The following is a 19425-nucleotide window of genomic DNA, read 5'->3' as shown; positions in this document are numbered from 1 at the left end:
TATGATTTTTTATTAAAATGATAGAATTATAAAACTAGGATACTCTATCTATACTTGTGCTGTTCACTCTTTCAGAACTTCGAGAAACCAAGACTTCTGAATACTTCAGCCTTTCCCACCACCCTTTAGACTACAGGATTTTATTAATGGATGAAGACCAGGACCGGATATATGTGGGCAGCAAAGATCACATTGTTTCCCTGAATATTAATAATATAAGTCAAGAACCTTTGAGTGTAAGTTTATCATTTTTATGAGGACAGTGTCTACCTTTTGAGTGTCTTTTTTTAAAAAAAATAAATACAGTTAAAAATATTGTGCATTTTATTAGAACAATAGAAAATACTGGTCACATGTTACTATGAAAGTTAGTACTTATTCATGGATTGAAAAGATACTAAGTTCAGTTCTTCTTGTATAGTTCCATAATTTTTAACAATTCAACACCTGAAGCTAAATGAGAAAATACCACCTGTGTATAAATATATAAAAAGAGAAAACAAGGGAGCATAGTGTAGCGCATGACAGAAACGGTCAGAGAAAAGGAAGATCTCCTTTGTCATCTCTGTTGAACCATTGAAGGCCTAAAAGGAAAGCAGCTATTAAATACAGTTACTTGATCCAGTATGACCTATGTTTATCATTCCATTTCACAAGGAAATAAAATTAAGCTTTACTGGAGTAAAGAAATACAAATAGATTGATTATAAATATATTACAGCCAGGAGACTTCTGCATTTGGTTGTGAACATAGGCAACAGACTGACAACTAAAACAATTAATGATTGTTGCCAGACTGGACCCAAGGCTCCAACTACTTAGAATACTAGTACAGTATTTCAGAGAGAGGGAATCTCTTAGATTTCATGCACGTTATTTTAGCTATTGAAGTACCTAGGGGCCCATCTTATATAAATCTACTAGTCTGGCCGTGCAGTCTACCAAAAATAATAACTGAGGAAACAATGTAAATGTAAATTTATTGTCATATAAGCAGCTGGGAAAAGTGTACAATGTCAAAAGAAGTGAAAAATTCTATTGTTCATATTTAGGTCAATAATGACCTTATTTTAATATATAATTAGCAAATGAGCATAAGTTATTGAAAAGCATTTGTGAAAGGAAACACCGATGGAAGAAATAAAAAGTAATTGTAATTGTTAAAATAATAGAATGTTAATGAATTCATTAAAAATGAATTTTAAAGTTTTAGTATAGGATCATCTTAAATAAATCTGTTAACAAAAAGTAAATGAAGAGCATTGGGCTGTCATATCTATGTCCAAGTGAGATTATGCAACCTTTATTTTTCTTTCTGAGCAGGTTTTCTGGCCAGCATCTGCAATCAAAATTGAAGAATGCAAAATGGCTGGCAAAGATCCCATAGTAAGTGTTTAAAAAAAAAAAAAAACACTAACTTAAATATTTGGTTTTCAAATCCATGTACTTTGAGAGATGCCAAAAATGAGACAAAGGGTGGTGGTGTTTTAAATTTTTGGCTGGACACATGCTCAAAACCTAAACATTGAGGACATTGGAACTCTCGGGTTCCCTGTAACTTCAGAATTCCTAACTGGGTAAAAATTGCTTGCCTTGCTTTCATTATTTCACTCGGATACATTTCATGATGGATTTCAGTAATAACCTCTGTTCCTAGTGATCCAAACTGCAGAATTCTCAACAGGCTCCTGAAACGATGATAATGCAAGTGTCTGGAGCAGCTCCCAGATACCCTATGGGCTTCTCCCAAGAAAGATTCTCAGTAAAAGGGTAGTGGTTAGCCAGAAAATTCCAGAAATATAAATTACTAGTGATATATGGCACCTTTGTTAATTAAAAACAGCCACAAAACAGCAATCGAGGAAGCTATAAGTATCAATAAATGTTCAGCATGCAATACTTGTGCAAATTGTATTCCTCTAGGTGAGAATCAAAAGAGAGACAAGGAATAAATCTATATTGATTTCTACAAATAACTTGCTGAAAGTAATACATTGTTATTCTTGAATATTCTAAAACAAATGCATGAAGCAGATTTTTAATGTGTACATGTCATTTAATGTTTATAATGGAGCATATATGTCATCTCACCATTTTACTTCAAATAACGAAAATGTAATAGAGCCAAGCATCAAAATTGTCCTCTCTTTCACAAATAGTATAGTAAAAAAGCTTCCTTTCTTCATTCATTCATTCTAGCATCTGTTATATATCTAGCATAGAGCTAGTTGCCGAAGACATAATTGGTGCAAAAACAGAAACAGTTCCGACTCCAGTCAACTTTATTATCTTATTAGAAAAGTCAGCCTTCATCAGTTGGGCACGGAAATACAAACTAATTCAGAAATAAGCTGGAAATATGGTAATTGTGTGACAGCCTAGTCAGTGTATACACATACATTCAGGTCTTGGGTCATAACAAATAATAGACCACCTTAGTGTTAAAAATGTTAACCAAGAATTTATTTTGTGGTAGGGTCAAGAGACGCTGATTTCAGGAATGAAGACTATGCACTGAGTCTTTGAGGCAGAGATAGATAAGCCCAAACATGGGAAAGTGGAAATATGGGTTTAAGGAAATGAAACTTTTATTTTAATGGACTCCTAACAGGTGTAAAGTTGCAAAAACTTTTGGCTCAAGGCAGGGCCATGGAAGACTCTGGAGGGTAGGATCTCTGGCCTTAATAGAGGGTTCTTAGAGTGATTTATCCAATAAGAAAAATTTAAAAGTGAACAGGAGAAATTTGCAGAGGCATAGTTGCTATCCAAGGGATCTGTTAGACCACAAGCTTGGGGGGAAAATCCAGAAAAATGTAGAAGAAACACTAAAACAAATATGTTACAATGGCATTCCAGGAAACCAATAGTAGAATGAAGTATAATGTTACAAAGAATGACGTTTTGTCTCCTGAGGCTATTATTTTAATAACTGTGCATGAATTAAACTATTTTCTTTTGTTCTCTAATGAGATTTTTTTCCCGTTGATGTGTATCTGATCATGCCTTGCCTTTTGCCACAATAATATTCCGTGGCTATAGTTACTGAATTTCATTGTCCTTTGTTCGAAAAGATTTGCATTTCCCATTCATATGAACTGCCACAGGCAGAATGTGTAGAATTTAGCTACCTTTGTACATTCTATTTCCAAAAAGTGCTGCTGACTTTCTGAAGAATCTTAGACAAGTCGTTTGGTTTCTTGTTTCCTTTGTCAAAATAGAAAGCTTCTGAGGTTTTTTTTGTTTTTGTTTAGCTTTCTGACAATTGAAAGTTATTAGGTAAAAATACATCAGTATTCATGCTGACATTTTCCCATAGTTTTGTCATGTTGTAATTTGTTGATGTTTTAAAATTCTGTTATATGGCCAGTTGTTATACACAAGGAAAATATCTATGGCGTGCTCTTTCCTGGGTATTTTTAGGAGTCAGCTGGATAGGTTTTGTTTGTCCATATAATATTGTTGAGTCTTGAGAAATAATAATCAAAAAATACATGTTTGGTCTATGCAGGAAAAGAATGCTGAACAAACCCTTCTCATTTCATACATGTGATGTACTTACAGAATTGTCCTTTACTTAAGCTATTGGAAAATAAAAGGCCTGTGGTAGAAAAATATGTGAAATAGATCTTTGGAAGTTCTACAGAACAACCTGTCCTTTACAATTCTCAATGAAACCACATACTTAAGAACTTCTTAAAACATGCTATAAATATTATCTAATAATCTAATATTGTTAAAACCCAGGAATTGATTACTTTAATTTGTACAGTTTATTTAGTTGTTATGAAGAAATTGGAGGTGAGTAAGATAGAGTCCTTACATTTAAGTCTTTATAATATACTAGAGATGATGAGACATATATATACAGTAATTTTCAGAAAAAATACCCAACATTTAATGGAACAGGGCAGGCCCTGTTCTAAGTGCTTTATCTTAATCCTCATAACAGTGCTGCAAGGGGGATGTTATTGTCACCACTTGTATTTTTACAATAAAATAACTGCATTACTAAGAAAGTGAGAAGCAAGCTGTTGTGCTGTGAAGTGGGACGGTCTGTGTCTAAACAGTTCTGGATCTGGTACCCTTACCACTAAAACATGCTACCCCTCCCAGCGTGAAAATGATAAATACTAAGGATACACACAAAAGACAAAGAAAAGCGCAGCACAGCTGGGATATTTAGGAAAGGTTTGATAGATTTTGTGGCAATCATATTAGAACATCTGTTAACCTTTTATTTCAATGATATTGAAATTCGAACAAGTCGTACCCTCTCTCTCTCTTCTAGCCTTTGGTATGTGCTACATGCAATTGAGCCTCTTTTCCTTCAATTATCTTCCTGTTTTCAGCCTACGAATCATCTACTCACCCCTTCAGGTCACGGTGCATACAAGCATAGGAACCTGTTACAACTGATTGTCAGGGCTTGCGAGCAGGATACAATAGATGATGAGTTTATTAATGCTTTTAGATTACTTATGTTTGTAGTGCCTTTATTATGCATATATTTTAGAAGTATATTTTCATTGAGCTAAAACTTTCTGCTTTTAGCTCTGTTAATCATCTAGGCAAAACATAAAGTGGTGGCAATTAAAATCCATACTGTTATAACAACTGAAAACAAAAATAAAACAGTTAAGCATCCCTTAATCCTTTAGATTTTTTAGTTGTATCAAATTTTAATTGACATTATAACAAGATAGCAATTATAAGAATAAAAGTTAATATGATTTAAATTTTGATCTTTGGTAGTAATATAGCATAATTCTGTAGTAAACTGACATTTATAAAGAAAATAAATTTTCATGGTGGGAATATAGCTAATTTTCTGCCTCAGCTAAAAAGAGTATAACCTACTTCCCATTTCTCTCTTCCCCTGCATACTCACATTCCTACATGCTCCATTTATTTCTAAATGTTAATATTTTATTCATACCCTAAATAAATTAAGCTTAAACAATAGCACATGCTGTCAAACATATCCATGAGACAGGGTTTAATGAATGTACCGTGTAAATACCATAGGAGACAGTTGAAAAATTAAGTAGGATTAAATATATTTAGATATGTATACATTACATGCACATGGTGTCAAACTTGATTTATTAATTGTAGAATATCAGTTTCCCTATTTCTGTAACCACATGATCCAAAGCTCCTAAAAAATATATTTTCTTTATCCAAATACCTTGATTAATTTACCTAGGCCAAGGAGGTATAGACAAAAAGGAAAAATGTGTGAGGTATTTTTATGTCATTGCAGAGGATGGAACATGAAGAGTCAATATTTTTAAGGCCTGTCTACCTGTGCTCCAGGATTTATTTTTTAAAACATCTATTTTTATATTATAAAACTAATATATTTTCAATACAACAATCTTTGAAGGCCTAGAAAAGTACATAGAAAGTAACAGAAAATAAATCATCTCTTATTGGCTCTTCCGCCTTGGAGACTTAAACTTTCTGTGTGTCTTGGTTTTCTTATCTGTGAAATGTGCTAATCCGTAGTACTTAACTTTATTGGCTTGTTAAGAGGATTGATGAGTTAATATTTGTAGAGAGCTTAGAGCAGTGCATAGTACACAGCTAATGCTGTATCGCTGTTAAAGAAAGTAAATTGCACTACTGAAATAATCATTCTTAACAATTTAGGGTATATTCTTCCAGGATTTTGTTATATAGACATAGATATGTATATAAAATAGAATGTTACTGTATTCTGTTTAATGTTAATAGCTTATATTTCATTAACATTGTGCTAGGAAATCATTTTGAAAGAGAATCAAACAATGAAAAGAAGGCATCTATGGTATTTATTTCCACTGAAGTCTCTGAGGCTTCGTTCATTCTCTAGACATTTTGTGGGTTTTACTGTGGTTTGGACCTACACTAAGCTCTATGCAGGATAACTGTCCAGATTATTTTGCCAGGTTTATAGACTATCGATTTTAAAATGCAAATAAAACAAATCTAATATTGGACGGTTGGATGTGTTTATTACGTGCAACATACTGATTCTACTGTTTAATTAATATATTGTCCACAACAGGTATTACCATTGCCATTTTAGAAATGCAAAGATCGAAGCATACAGAAGCCAAGTAGCTGTCTTAAGTTCTGTAAGCTAGTAAAAGATGAAGCCAAGTTTTAAACCTAGGTCATCTGACTCTGAGATCTGCATACTTAAATCTACTTTGTCTTCTCTGCAATACTCTCTCTTGCCTATCTGACAACTACGGCAGGATGGCAGACCAACTCTAATTGCCTCTCTGATTTTGTCACACGGTTATCCTGAAACCTTCTAGGCACTAGTCCCCAAGTAAATCCTGCACTCTCATGTCTCTGATTATTGTTCATGCTCTTTTTTGTTGAAATGTTCTTTTTTTATGCTTTTGCCTGTGAAAATCTCTAAATTATTCTGCAAGACTCAGCTCAAATGTCACCTCTACTCCAACCTTTACCTCTAGATCAGCATTACTTATTTTCTTTCTTTCCTTCTACAGCAGATTTAAAACAAAATACAGCCATATTGCAGTATCTACCATAGCCTGATATATTATGCTCTCCTTTCTTTAAAAGCAGGCATTGATTGAGCTATTAATTTCAGTGTTGCTAGTACCATATACAGTGCCTTGCATAGAATGACTTCAGCAAATATTTACAGGATGGAATTGACACTATTACAGTAGTCTAGGTCAGAAATGAAGGCAGCACAATGGAATTGGAAAGGATCTAGATAATCATTTTCAATAATTAACTCAACTGAATTGTTTTTCCTTTTGTGGCCTTGTGTGTGGGGAGAGGTAGGGAGCATACTGAGCATCAGATGGTGTGGGAATCTGTTCACTGCTAATCAGAATCCTATAGAAAAGCTGCATAGTGGAGAGTGGATGTGGTTTAAGACCCAGGTTAGCTACTTATTAAAACTAGAACTCTTTATTTAACCTCTCTGGGACTCAATTTTCTCATCACTGAAATGGAGTATTAGTAAATTGGAGAATTGTTATGAGAATTAAACTAATCTACATCAAAGGTTTAAGAGCTCTGTGAATATTAATAAGTGTTATAAAAACTAAAAAGTTCTATCAGTCTTATAAAAACAGCTGTGAACTCATCTAATGACAAATTATAAAGCAGTTAAAATACAGGATTCAATGTTAGAGACACATGTATTTGTAAATCTGCTTTACTTACTACCTATATGATCTCAGACAGGTTATTTTTTAAAAAGCTTTAAAGCTTACTTTTCTAAAAGGGACTGAGTTAAAAACTGAATGAATGTGTGTAAAGTGCCTAAGTAGCATACAGAAAGTATAAATGTCAGCTATAAAGGTAAAAATCAAACTTTCTGGAGGTAAAAATAAATAAAATATGCGATATCAATGTTCCACAGTCTAGCATGTAATAAACTCTAAATATTAGTCATAATAAACAGATAGATGATAGATATATGAAATAAATATAGTTGGCATTTGAAATATAACAGATGTTACTGACTTCTTTCATTTTACCGATACCAGTAATTCATGAAAGTACATTGGCATCCATAAGACCCAAGATGAGAGAGGCATAACCGATTATTAAAGGAATTGGATTGAATTTGTGTCTTATGGGGAAATGTTATATACAGAATCCTAGAATGACGAAACTTGAAAGTGAAAAAAATACGCATGTGTCTCATTGCTAATAGATTCCCTTTACGTAGACATATTATATACACACCATATTTCATCTGTGCTTTTTCTTCAGAAATGTGCTATCATCTGTAGTTATGTAATCCAATTTCCAGGTACCTGTATAAACAGGTGTCAATATCCAATGACACTGTGTGTTTAACAAAAATCCTTAATGTCTTAAAATAAAAATAAAGTGTATGGCCTGGTCTGTAAGGACGAATTTCTTTGACTACAGAGTTAATGATTGATTATTTGATAATAAAATCTATCATAGAAACAGCTGTATAAAATTACTGCATAAGAAAATAAGTATATATTTGTTGGCAAGTAATAATGAATATAAGAGGAGAAAATGATGCAAAATGTAAAATAATGTTGACTTTAAGTACTATTTTAGCAACAATTTGTTTCAGTTTTTCAATAATGTAAATAATAGATATGCTTTATAAAAAATTAGAAGCATACATGGTACCTAGCAGGGGGAAAAGCAACATATATTTTCTGACCACCCAGGGGAAAATTACTGTTAACTTTTGATGTATTTCTTGCTAGTTTTTTTAATATAAATACTGTCTCTAATTGTACAATCATTTTATTAATGTTCTTTGAGAGAAAAATGACTTCATGAAATCATTCAATCTCAGACTTGATTGGATTATAGTCAGCAAAGAATGGTGAACCCAGTAACTGTGAAACATTCAGTTGTTAATTTGGTCACGAAGATCGACATCTAGCACTGACCATGTATCTGTACTCCTGCAAGGTCACAGTCAATTTAGAATTGCAGGAATTATTTTGTTTCATTGAGTTAATAAATGACAGCCTTGATTTTACTTAAACTTGGAGCGAGTGAGGAAGGAGTTCCTAGGAGAGAAGAAGGGAGTATTTTAGGGGATCCAGAGCAGAGAGAATGATTATGTCATTCCTCATAGAAAGCAATCATTATGTTGGCATTTTGTTGGGGATTAGTTTTATTTACCAGATCCTAAGGTGAATAGTGTTTGCCATTGTGTGCTAATGGTAATATGATGTTTGTGTAATGTGTGTGTGTGTTTAATGTTTTAAGGAAAACTTGAGAAAAAAACTTTTATGTCTCAATTTGTAAACTTTCTCAGGTAAAGAATAGGTTTATAAAGTTTCAGAATGTAAAAATTTACACAGTGTTGCAATATTACATTAATGAGATATGAGAGAGAGCATTTTGCTTACTGTCTGGGGTGGACTCTATTTCTCTTGAAATAAATCAGTAAAATAAGCCATGTTGTTATTTTAATATTTCTGCGAACATATATTTTAACAATAAAAAATAGAGCAGAAAGGAAAACGTATAGCAAAATATTGCCAAATAATATTTGCATTGACATGAATAAATTTGAGAGCATTTTCAAATGAAGTATTAGAATTAGTCCAGATTTAAACAGAAATAGAAAAAGCAGGGCATTTATGATAACTTTGTTCAATTTCATGCTACAAGGGTAGAGATTTTTGTATTTTCCTCACTAAGGATGCCTAGAGAATTTGACTATACTCTGGCAAATAGTAGGTAATCAGTAAATACTTGTTGAGTGTTTCTGTAATAATGTTTTGACTATTCCTGAGCCACTGTTTGTCTTCATTTGCACCAAATCTTAATATGCAATTTGGTACTTCTACAAGATAGATAAGTATTCTCAAATTACCTTTAAGAGATGCAAATATATATATGTGTGTGTTTAGTGCAGACAGGGTTTCACCATGTTGGCCAAGACGGTCTCGATCTCTTGATCTCATAATCTGCCTGCCTTGGCCTCCCAAAGTGCTGGGATTACAGGTGTGAGCCACCTCACCTGGCCAAGAGGCGCAAATATATTAATAGTTCCCCAAAGATATGGCCTCATACAAGCTTGTCCAACCATGCCACACAGGACAGCATTGAATGTGGAACACAAATTTATAAAGTTTCTTAAAACATTATGAGGGTTTTTTTTGTTTGTTTTTTTAGCTCAACAGTTATTGTTAGTGAATTTTATGTGTGACCCAAGACAATTATTTTTCCAATGTGGTCTAGGGAAGCCAAAAGATTAGACACCCATGGGGTAATACATCAAATGTTTATGTCACCTCATTGTTATCTATCATACAAAATCTCAGGTTAGCATAGCTAACCGAAATAACAGTGAAAGTCATTGAGTTACTAACTGCTTATTTACTGATTCTTTTAGCATGGCTGTCGGAACTTTGTCCGTGTAATTCAGGTTTTCAATCGCACACATTTGTATGTCTGTGGGAGCGGTGCCTACAGTCCCATCTGTACTTATGTGAACAGAGGGAGGAGATCAGAGGTAAGTTTAACTATTTAACATTCTTAGTTATTATTTTAGTGTCAAGGATTTTTGAAACTGTATTTTAGAATAAAAACTTGAAAATATCAGTATTCATAAAATATTTTCATGCCCTTTAAACACAAAGTATATTATATTTTTTTCTGTCTACCAAGCTACTTAAAGTATCACCTTCTGCCTTCAGATAAAAATGTATATATTATTATGTGTATTATACATATATGTGTATATATATATATATGTATGTATATATACATACATATATATATATATATATACTTTTAGTTGGAGGCAACTATATATATTTTTAGTGCATATGTATGTATTGTTAGTGTATCTATACTTTATTTGTAAGCTGTAAAAGTTAAAGAAAATGTTGTAATTTCAAAATTACTTGGGTGTAATACAGTGATAATATTTTCCCCAAATTATAGAAATATTGTAGCATAAACTTACCTTCTCAAATATAGTCTAAGTAATTTCTTTTTTGTCTTTCAAATTCAGTAAAACTTTTTAAGTGTGTATCTGTAAAAGATATATAAAGCATGATGCCAAATGTCTGCTGGAGAGAATTTTATGTAATTAACAAATCATACTTTTATCTTAGACCAACATCTTCCTACGTTAGGCTATTCTAGCCTGTTTCTTACATTAGTTAAAATGATATGGGGTATTACGATACGATGTTTGCCAAAAATTAGTCAAATAGATAGGTAACGTATAGTCAAATATGAGACTGTTGAACTTCACCTGTGCTATTTAAGACTGTCTTTGTTATCCCAGTCCACAGCTGTTGAATAAGGAAAGTGCATTATACCACCAAGAGAGTTTCTACTCATTCTTTTAGCCAAACATGTTGTCTTACTTAACATAATTATTTTAAAAGCTGAACCTTCAAACTTGGTTTGGCTTTATTAGCAATTAGAATCTAGAAAGTCCAGTTTTTAAATAATAATTTAATTTTAGAGATTAGAATTTTGAAAAAAATAAATATGGCTACTGATATAAACATTTTTTTCCTTTAGCAAGGATTAATGTATTTTAGTACTAATATGACTGAACAATTATTCTTTTTAAAGTTGATTTTCAGACATGTAATTTATACATATGTATCTTTTAATGAATAAAAAGTCATTTTTTAAAAACTGAGTAATTATAATTTGACTCTAAAATGAGACTTTTTAAAATGTGGTTCAAGAGGCTATGAAATATTACAATTCTTAAAGGAAAAGTGAAGTTATGCTTTTTGGAAGAATACAGTTGGCTGCATTGAGCTTGTCATTAAAACCACATGCCTGTGATCAATTGATTAAATAAACTACTGCCTCAGACGTCTGCGATCTGTCAGACACTTTCCTGAAGTCTGTGCAGTCACTGTACAGGCCAACAATAGCATAGCCATTTTCAGGGCACAGATTTCAAATAAAATTATTTTCCCATGTGTGAATTGCCCACTATGCACTTGAAGGCTTAATTGGAAATTCTGTCCAAAAAATAATCTCCTTTGGAAAACCAGCATAGAATACATTTTAATCACTTTGCTAAATATGAACTACTTTAGTCTCACTTCAAAAGATATTTTTCAAAGGAGAGGCAGTTTCATTAATTAATCTCTGAAATAATACATGAACATCTTACAAGCCAATTTAGGTATGAACAGGGTTATGATTTCTAAGCTTTATAAAATGTAGGCCCTGATAGTTAAGTCATACAGTTTCACCATAACATCGCTTTTATATATTTGTTGTATAAAAACCATATTGTTACTATAGAAATACAGAGTTTAGTCAAACATATAATGCATTTATTTTCTTTTATAGGATAAAAGTTTAGGACAAAAGATCCCCTAGTATAAAATGACCATGTGATGCAGAAAGTTTTATTTTGAGAGAATTCTTCTTTATCACTAGCATTGTATTTTTTAATCACCAAGAGTAATACTTACTGCTGACCCTCATGTAATCATATTAAGATATAACATTTTCCATTGAATCAAACCTAATTTGAAAGTGAGCCGTTAGGTTGGTAGTGTTATTTTAATTATTCAGTTTTATATCTGGGACACTACCTACCATGTTTCATTGGTCTGTCTTCATAGATATTCATTGGTTCTAAGGGAATATTTATTGAGCCTACTTCTTGTTTGGAGCACCACATGCTTCTGTTATACCGTATTTCTCTTCTGTTATTTGTGAGACTGATTCAGAGCTTTCCAAGATTTCTACAGTGCTCACCTAAAGAGCCTTTCAACAGTACCCACATAAATCCTTGCTACACGAAGACCTAACTGTGGTTCTTCTTCATCTACTGTCTTTATGTCTTGTCTTCTGTTCCTGGAAAAAGATAAAGCAATACAAGTGAATCATGACTTTAAATGAATGAATAAAACATCAAGCAAAAACAGTGACTGGTTAATTTTGCAGGAAATTCTTGGAATATTGCCACATCTTATCTATGATTGATTTCATCAGATGTTTTCATAACATCTGTTTCAACAACTGAATACCAATTAAGCTCCCCTGATCCTGCCCCTCATCAAGCAGATAACTTTACCTTTGACTGACCAAGACTATCACAGGTGACCAAGGATGTCATAGGTTTCCAAATTATCCTCTATGCTTTTAGAATTAAATTTGCCACCAATCGAGTTTGTTTCATTATCTTTTTGTAGCATTTTTTTCTGTTCAGAAGAAAAATTATACATCTTCCATATTAAGTTTTTTAACAAATAACCTTCATCACTCTGTTTTATATTTTTCTCCCTTTTTTTCATTTACATTCTTTTCCCATTTAAAGAAAGGATTGGGTTTCTTTTCCTTAAAATCCTTATTTTGGTGCTGTGACTTCTTTTTCTACCTTTCTCCTTTCTCTCTCTTTTACTTCATTACTAAGCTTCTCAGAGTAGGAGGCTGAATTTCCAGCTTTTATGCTCCTGTTCTCTTATGGCTTTATTCATCCTTTCTAATCTTCCACACCTACACATTAACTAAAAGTGTTTGATTAATGACAGATATCTCAGTGACCAAATTGATTCCCTCAAGTCGTATATCTGCTCCTCTAATGATCTATGACATTAAACCCTGCCATTCATGCCCTGTATTTTTCACTGCCTTTACCAACGTCTTTGCCCATAGGACACTTTGCTATGCCTTCTTTTTAATTTTTCACCACCTACTCTCTATTATTTTCTCTCATTGTTCAATTCAGAAATATTATTTAATGAGAATAAAAGCAGAGTCAAAATGATGTTGAAGCTTATAGGATCGTGGTCAATTTTGAAGAACATGGTCTTTCTGATATATCAGCAGAGAGGTAAATTGGAACAATCTTCAGCAGAAAATGGCATGAACAGAATTGTGTTGTCACTTGTGTGTTAGTTAACAAATGATTTGCAGCATAAGTAGAGGGGATGGAAAAGTTGTAGGAGCTTAGTTTGAGAGTTGACATAGAAGACCACAAAAGAGATTGTCATTCTCAGGTGGTAGCAATGGTGACAGAGTATAAATGGCATAAAGGATAAAGTAGTATAGAGGATGTAGATAGATTTGGTTATGGAAACGGAAGTGATATAAATGTTGACACTTTTCTTGTTCATTTGTTATTTTCAGCCTCTTTAATTATATAGTTGCCATGAACTGAAATGAGAATGCAGAGACAATGTATAGGGTAAAGATAATAAGCCTGAGTTTGGTCTGTTGAATGAGAGATGCCACTGAATGATCCAACTGGTGATATCAAGTAGGCAGTTAAGTATAAGGCTGAGTATATACATGTGTGAGCCATTGTTTTATAAGCGTAACTGAAGCCCAAGGAAAGTGTAGATTTAATTATGCAGAAAGAAAGTGAAAGTATAGAGGAAAAAGGAAAGAATGACTATGATTGTGACCTGAGGGTCTCCTAACGTTAATGGCCAATTGGAGGAAAATGAACTTACAAACAAGTCTTAAAAGGAAGAGACAGAGAAAGCGGGGGTAGAGGAAGAAAGTCTATGTTGGTTCTGGGAAATAACAATAAGTCATTGTAAAAAGATAGTTTTCAACAATCTTGAGTGCCATTGAGAATCCAAGTAAGATGACATCTAAAAAATAAGCACTGAATTGTGTACTATGATTGTCATTAAAGATCTTATCAATAAGATTTTCAATGGAATAATTGATGTTAGATGCTGAATTAAAGTGGATTGAAAATGAAAGGACAAGTTAGAAAATGGTGATGAGTATGTATGTAATTCTCTGAGAAATGTGGTTTATAAGGAGAGTGATGCATGGGAGATGAAGGGGTTGTTTAAATAATGGCATAAAGACTTCAATTAATATGAAAGGATGTATCAAAGAAACAGAAGGAATAATGGAAATGTAAAGTGCCTAAGACCAGATAAGATGAAATGCAAAGCACTGAAGAATTGGCCTCAAAGTAAAAGAACTAGTTAGTCTCATGTATTAGTAGATACATCAATATAATATTACATTAATATTATATGATATTTGCATGTTTAGCAGTGAGGAGTTAAAGATATGTCATTTAAGGGCTTTGCTTTCTCTGCAAAGTGTTTGGCAATAATATGAGTTGAGAATAAGTTAGGAAATAAGAAAAATCAGGATTTGACTATAATGGCAAAGGTTGAAATTTTTGATGACAGAACCAGCTGTGATAAGGGAATCTTTGAAAGGCCACTGTACATTGTAGGGGATCCACTTGTGGTTGGGGATCACAGATCTATAGTGTATTGAATTTACCTTTTTAGGTTACCATCTACAAAATGTTTAATAGTTTGGAGGCTGGTATGGAGAAAGTAGATAGATGTATCCTTTTAGTGTATGGATACAATGAGAAAAGTCATAGATTCAAGGAATTGAATATTGTGTCCAAAATTTATTGAAATTAAAAAACATGGAATCTGGCTGGACACAGTGGCTCACGCCTGTAATCCCAGCACTTTGGGAGGCCAAGGCAGGCAGATCACTTGAGCCAAGGAGTTTGAGACCTGCATGGGCAACATGGCGAAACCATGTCCATATAAATAAAATACAAAAAATTAACAGGCGTGGTGGTACTTCCCTGTAGTCCTAGCCACTCCATAGGTTGAAGCATGAGAATTGCTTGAACCTGGGATGCAGAGGTTGCTGTAAGCCAAGATCACACCACTGCACTTCAGCCTGGGTGATAGAGCTAGAACTCGGGAGGCTGAGGCAGGAGAATTGCTTGAACCTAGGAGGTGGAGGTTGTGGTGAGCTGAGATCACACCACTGCACTCCAGCCTGGGTAACAAGAGCGAAACTCCATCTCAAAAAAAAAAAGAAAAAAGAAAAAAAGCAAATATGGGATCTAACTTGTTAATAAAGTAAAAAGGAGAAATGCCTAATGAACTGGGCAGAAGTAGAGAAGAGTTCTTAGGAGACAAATTTGAAGAATTATAATAATAATAATTATTATTATTAGGGTAGACGACATCTGCTTCTGGTGATGACAGGATCTAGATTATGACTGTGTGAGTATGAGAATGCTGTGCAAGGTGGATAGGAGTAGTTCAGTTGAGAGCAAATGGTACCTAAACAACTCATCAATTCCTGCAACAGGAGCTCTCACTTATTTGGTCAAATCAGTCTCCAGCTCTAAAACTGCAACAAAGCTTACTGATTTTTTTTGGTTTTTCTTCTGGTTTAGAATTATTTATTTGGTTTATTCGTTACATAAATGAAGACCTTTTGGGAATCAGACTCACTAGGACTCAGGAGACTGAATTCAAATTGTGCTCTTATCACCCTTTAGCTACATGGTCTTCTGGACAAGTCATATTTTTTCGTCGCCTGCAGAGTGACTTCATTGACAAAGATCTTAGGACGCTCAAAAAGAACCTTTTTAGGCTAAAGGACTATGATTCTTTTTAAGCTCTGTTATTCTCTATTATCTTTAGGGAAGTCCTGCGGTAGGGCAGAAACTCACTACAACAACTTTGTACTACGTTTATTTTTTCAAGGAGTCAGAACTTCAGAATCATTTGTTTTCCTGAATATGATCAATTAGAAATTGTTGTGATTGATGATCACAAATCTATAGTTTATTTGGATTTACCTTTTTAGGTTATCTTTTATAAAACAGTAGTTTGGAGGCATGTATGGAGAATGTAATAGATGTATTCTTTCAGGGTATGGAGACAATGTGAAAAGGACAAGTACAATAAAATTAGAACCACCAAATTGTAACTGACTGCCAAGCTCTGTTGACTACCACTATACAAATTTTCTTACATCTCTACTGCCCTTACCTTGATCACTGAAAACATGCCAAGTCAAATTATTATTACCTAATTCCTGGACTCTTGTAATAGGAAACTAACCCATTTTCCTGAATGCAGTGTCTGGTTTTATACATTTCATTCCCAATCTTCCTAAAGTTCACGATACAGTCCCCCTTCCTAGAGCAGGGTTTTAATCTTTCCATTTCCACACTCAAAAATATTGTTGAATTCATATTTCTTTCAGGATAAATTTCAAAAACCTTAACTTGATAATTAAGCTTTTTTATCATCTTATTTGACCTATTAAAAGGTCATTTTTTACTTTGAATTAGGAAGAGACTTCTATTAACTTTACATAAGAAAAAGGTACATATTTATACTGACAATATATTCCATCTTGGTGAGGCTAAAACCATTGAATCTATTGCCCCCAATCTATATTCTTCTCTATTCTCTTTTCCTGCTTAACTTTTCTGCTCAGTAGCAAGCACCATCTAACATACTCCATATTTTAATTATTTATTCTCTTTCTCACTAGATTATAAATTACTTGAGGACAAAGATTTTCATGTATTTTGTTTACAGTATTCCTAGTGTTTAGTCAGTTTCTGGTACATGGCAGATGCCCAGTAAATTTTCATTAAATAAATTCATGAGTAAATAGCACATTTTAAATCTGAATTATGAATTATTTTGTCGAATCTTGTGTAATGCCTTACATGATGAAATTAAATAGTAATGTAAAACTCTATTTTTAAAAATATATTAATTATTTTGAAAATATTATGGTCCTTACATAGATTGCTCCTCTGTGTACAGTTTTCTTCTTTTGGCTGATGTTCAACACATCTAGTTGAGGTTTATAATAATACTTGACTTTCAAGTGATTCTTGCTGATGTTGATTTGAGGAGAATGACTTCTTGGATCAGCTCTATGGGGAGTATAATAGAATGAGAGCTAGCCCTGCTGAGGTTCGGTTGCAATTACAGATGGATTGTTCTCATAGTTTGAGTAAATCTTAATATAGTAAATTGGAAGGCATAAGCAACCAACTAGAAAGCATATTGACTTTAACTATGCTTTGTTTTACTAGTGACAATTATCTTGATTAAATAAGTTATCATTGCCACATTTTAAATTTTATCCACAATAAAGGACCAAGTTTTCATGATGGACTCCAAGTATGAATCTGGAAAAGGACGCTGCTCTTTCAGCCCCAATGTGAACACAGTGTCTGTTATGATCAGTAAGTAGATAATGGACTAAACATAAAATAACATGGAAAATTATCATGACATGGTGTGCCTGTTCTTGATGGTTGTATAGATGATAGTATGTGAGTAAAATAATAGGAAGAAAGTTGTGAGCTGAAAAATAGAGAATTCAATTCTCATTTGTAAAAATATTTGTGATTAATGATAAGCATGTAACTTTTCATTGATAAATGACAGTTTTGTCATATCTAGAGCAAGCCAAGCATTTTTAAAAGTGTATATATGTATACTTATAGTTATGTATTATCATAAAGTCATTTTCAGTGTTTTCTGTAATTGTGTTTGCAGTATCAAACACCCACTTTTCCTCATGTTTTAGTACTTTTTTCTTCACCTTCTTTCATTATTTTTTATTTGTTTTAGTTGACAAGTGATAATTTTGTATATTCATAGGCAACTGTGGTGTTTGATCTATGTATACATAAAGGAAAAATTCAGTCAAGACAATTGACATATCTGTTACCTCACCAACTTATTTTTTTTGTGGGATAATGTTTAAAGCTATTTTTAAGCAGTTTTGAAATATCCAATAAATTTTATTTACTGTCACCACGGTCACTGTACAGTACAGTAGATCACCAAAACTTATGTAGTCTAACTGAAACTTTGTACGCTTTGATGAACACTTCTTTTTGTCCCTCCCTCTACCTTCCAGTCCCTGATAATTACCTTTCTACTCTCTGTTTCTATGATGTCAACTTTTGTAGATTCTACTAATCAATCTGTTGAACAGCAGGAATGTATGATCCACAGTTTTATGGTTAATGGGATATAACAAAAGTGTGAAATAACTATTTGCAAAGTTATCACAATTTAATAGCCATATGTATGTGTATATAAGCCTCACAAATGTTCTCAGAATTTTAAAGAAGCTAAAATGATTTTTTTAAAAAAGCCTTTATGCACATTTTTGTTATCTCCCTATAATCTATTTCCATGGGCCTAGAATCCCTACTAGGAAGGAGAGCTGAGGAACAAACTGCCTGCCACGCCAGCTTGCTGACTGGTAGGGGTCCAGTTCATAACCTGGTGAGCACATATTAGATACATTCCGTTCTCCATTCTATGCTGGGCCAACTGGTATTGCTTATTACTAAACAGTGAGTTTAGAGTACTTTGAAATGTTCCAATCCTGCCAAAATTACCACAGTCTGAAGGTAGCCCAGGGAGTAATCCTAGAGGAACAGTCAAGGAACGCAACTGCATGGCAGTTCAGTGGGCCAGGCTGATAAATTTCATTCTTTTTAAAATAGATATTAAGCTACTGTTTTATACTCGGGGGTCACGTTGTTACCAGTTCAATGCTTACTGCCCCTTACTAGATGAAAAGTAATATGGATCTTCAAACAATAAGCTAAATGTTGAATATTACGTATAGATTAATACATCTGATTCTGTTAATAGTGATAATTTATTTAATTTTAAATATCTTTTCTTTCTTACCATTGTATTCTATTTTTATGGCTGAGTTGCAATAGAAAAATTAGCACTTTGTTTACCTTACTGGGAACCTTCTAGCAGTAAAGATCAAAATATATACTTTTAGTAATTCAATTTTTAATCACTGATACTATTTTGACAATTATAATGTGGCCTCCTTGTCATCATAATAATTTTTTAAAACTGTTATATTCAGCCCATTTAGGAAGATCATAGAAATTTTAATACGTGTTAAGATCTTTTAAGATCATAATCTAATTCCCATACATTATAGATTAGAAGGTTGAGACTCAGAATGTTCAAACTTAGCACTAATTCCCAATTCATTACGGATTACCAATAAAAACCATGTTTTCTGACTCTTAGAGTGTTTTCTTTTAAATTTATTACAGGTAAACAATTATTTTGTTATCTATCATTCATCTACCATTTCTAATAGACTCTATATAAAAATTACTATATAGTGGCTGGGCGT

At 33.1% G+C, this 19425-nt stretch overlaps 1 protein-coding gene across 1 annotated transcript in view; it reads left to right on the top strand.

The window, feature by feature from the left end:
- SEMA3C (semaphorin 3C) overlaps positions 1-19425 on the top strand; it is a 181337-nt gene that overhangs the window by 95317 nt on the left and 66595 nt on the right. The window contains exons 3-6 of the mRNA XM_032276442.1: positions 76-236; positions 1324-1386; positions 9878-9997; positions 17392-17482. Of these exons, the coding sequence (XP_032132333.1) occupies positions 76-236; positions 1324-1386; positions 9878-9997; positions 17392-17482 (435 nt within the window). The remainder of the gene's footprint in view (positions 1-75; positions 237-1323; positions 1387-9877; positions 9998-17391; positions 17483-19425) is intronic.

The sequence above is a fragment of the Sapajus apella genome, unplaced genomic scaffold, assembly GCF_009761245.1.
Source record: "Sapajus apella isolate SASKATOON/1434 unplaced genomic scaffold, GSC_monkey_1.0 scaffold7, whole genome shotgun sequence".
In the NCBI taxonomy this organism is placed as follows: Eukaryota; Metazoa; Chordata; class Mammalia; order Primates; family Cebidae; genus Sapajus; species Sapajus apella.
The sequence above is the reverse complement of the archived record's forward strand: the minus strand, read 5'-3'. Positions and strand labels throughout refer to the sequence as shown.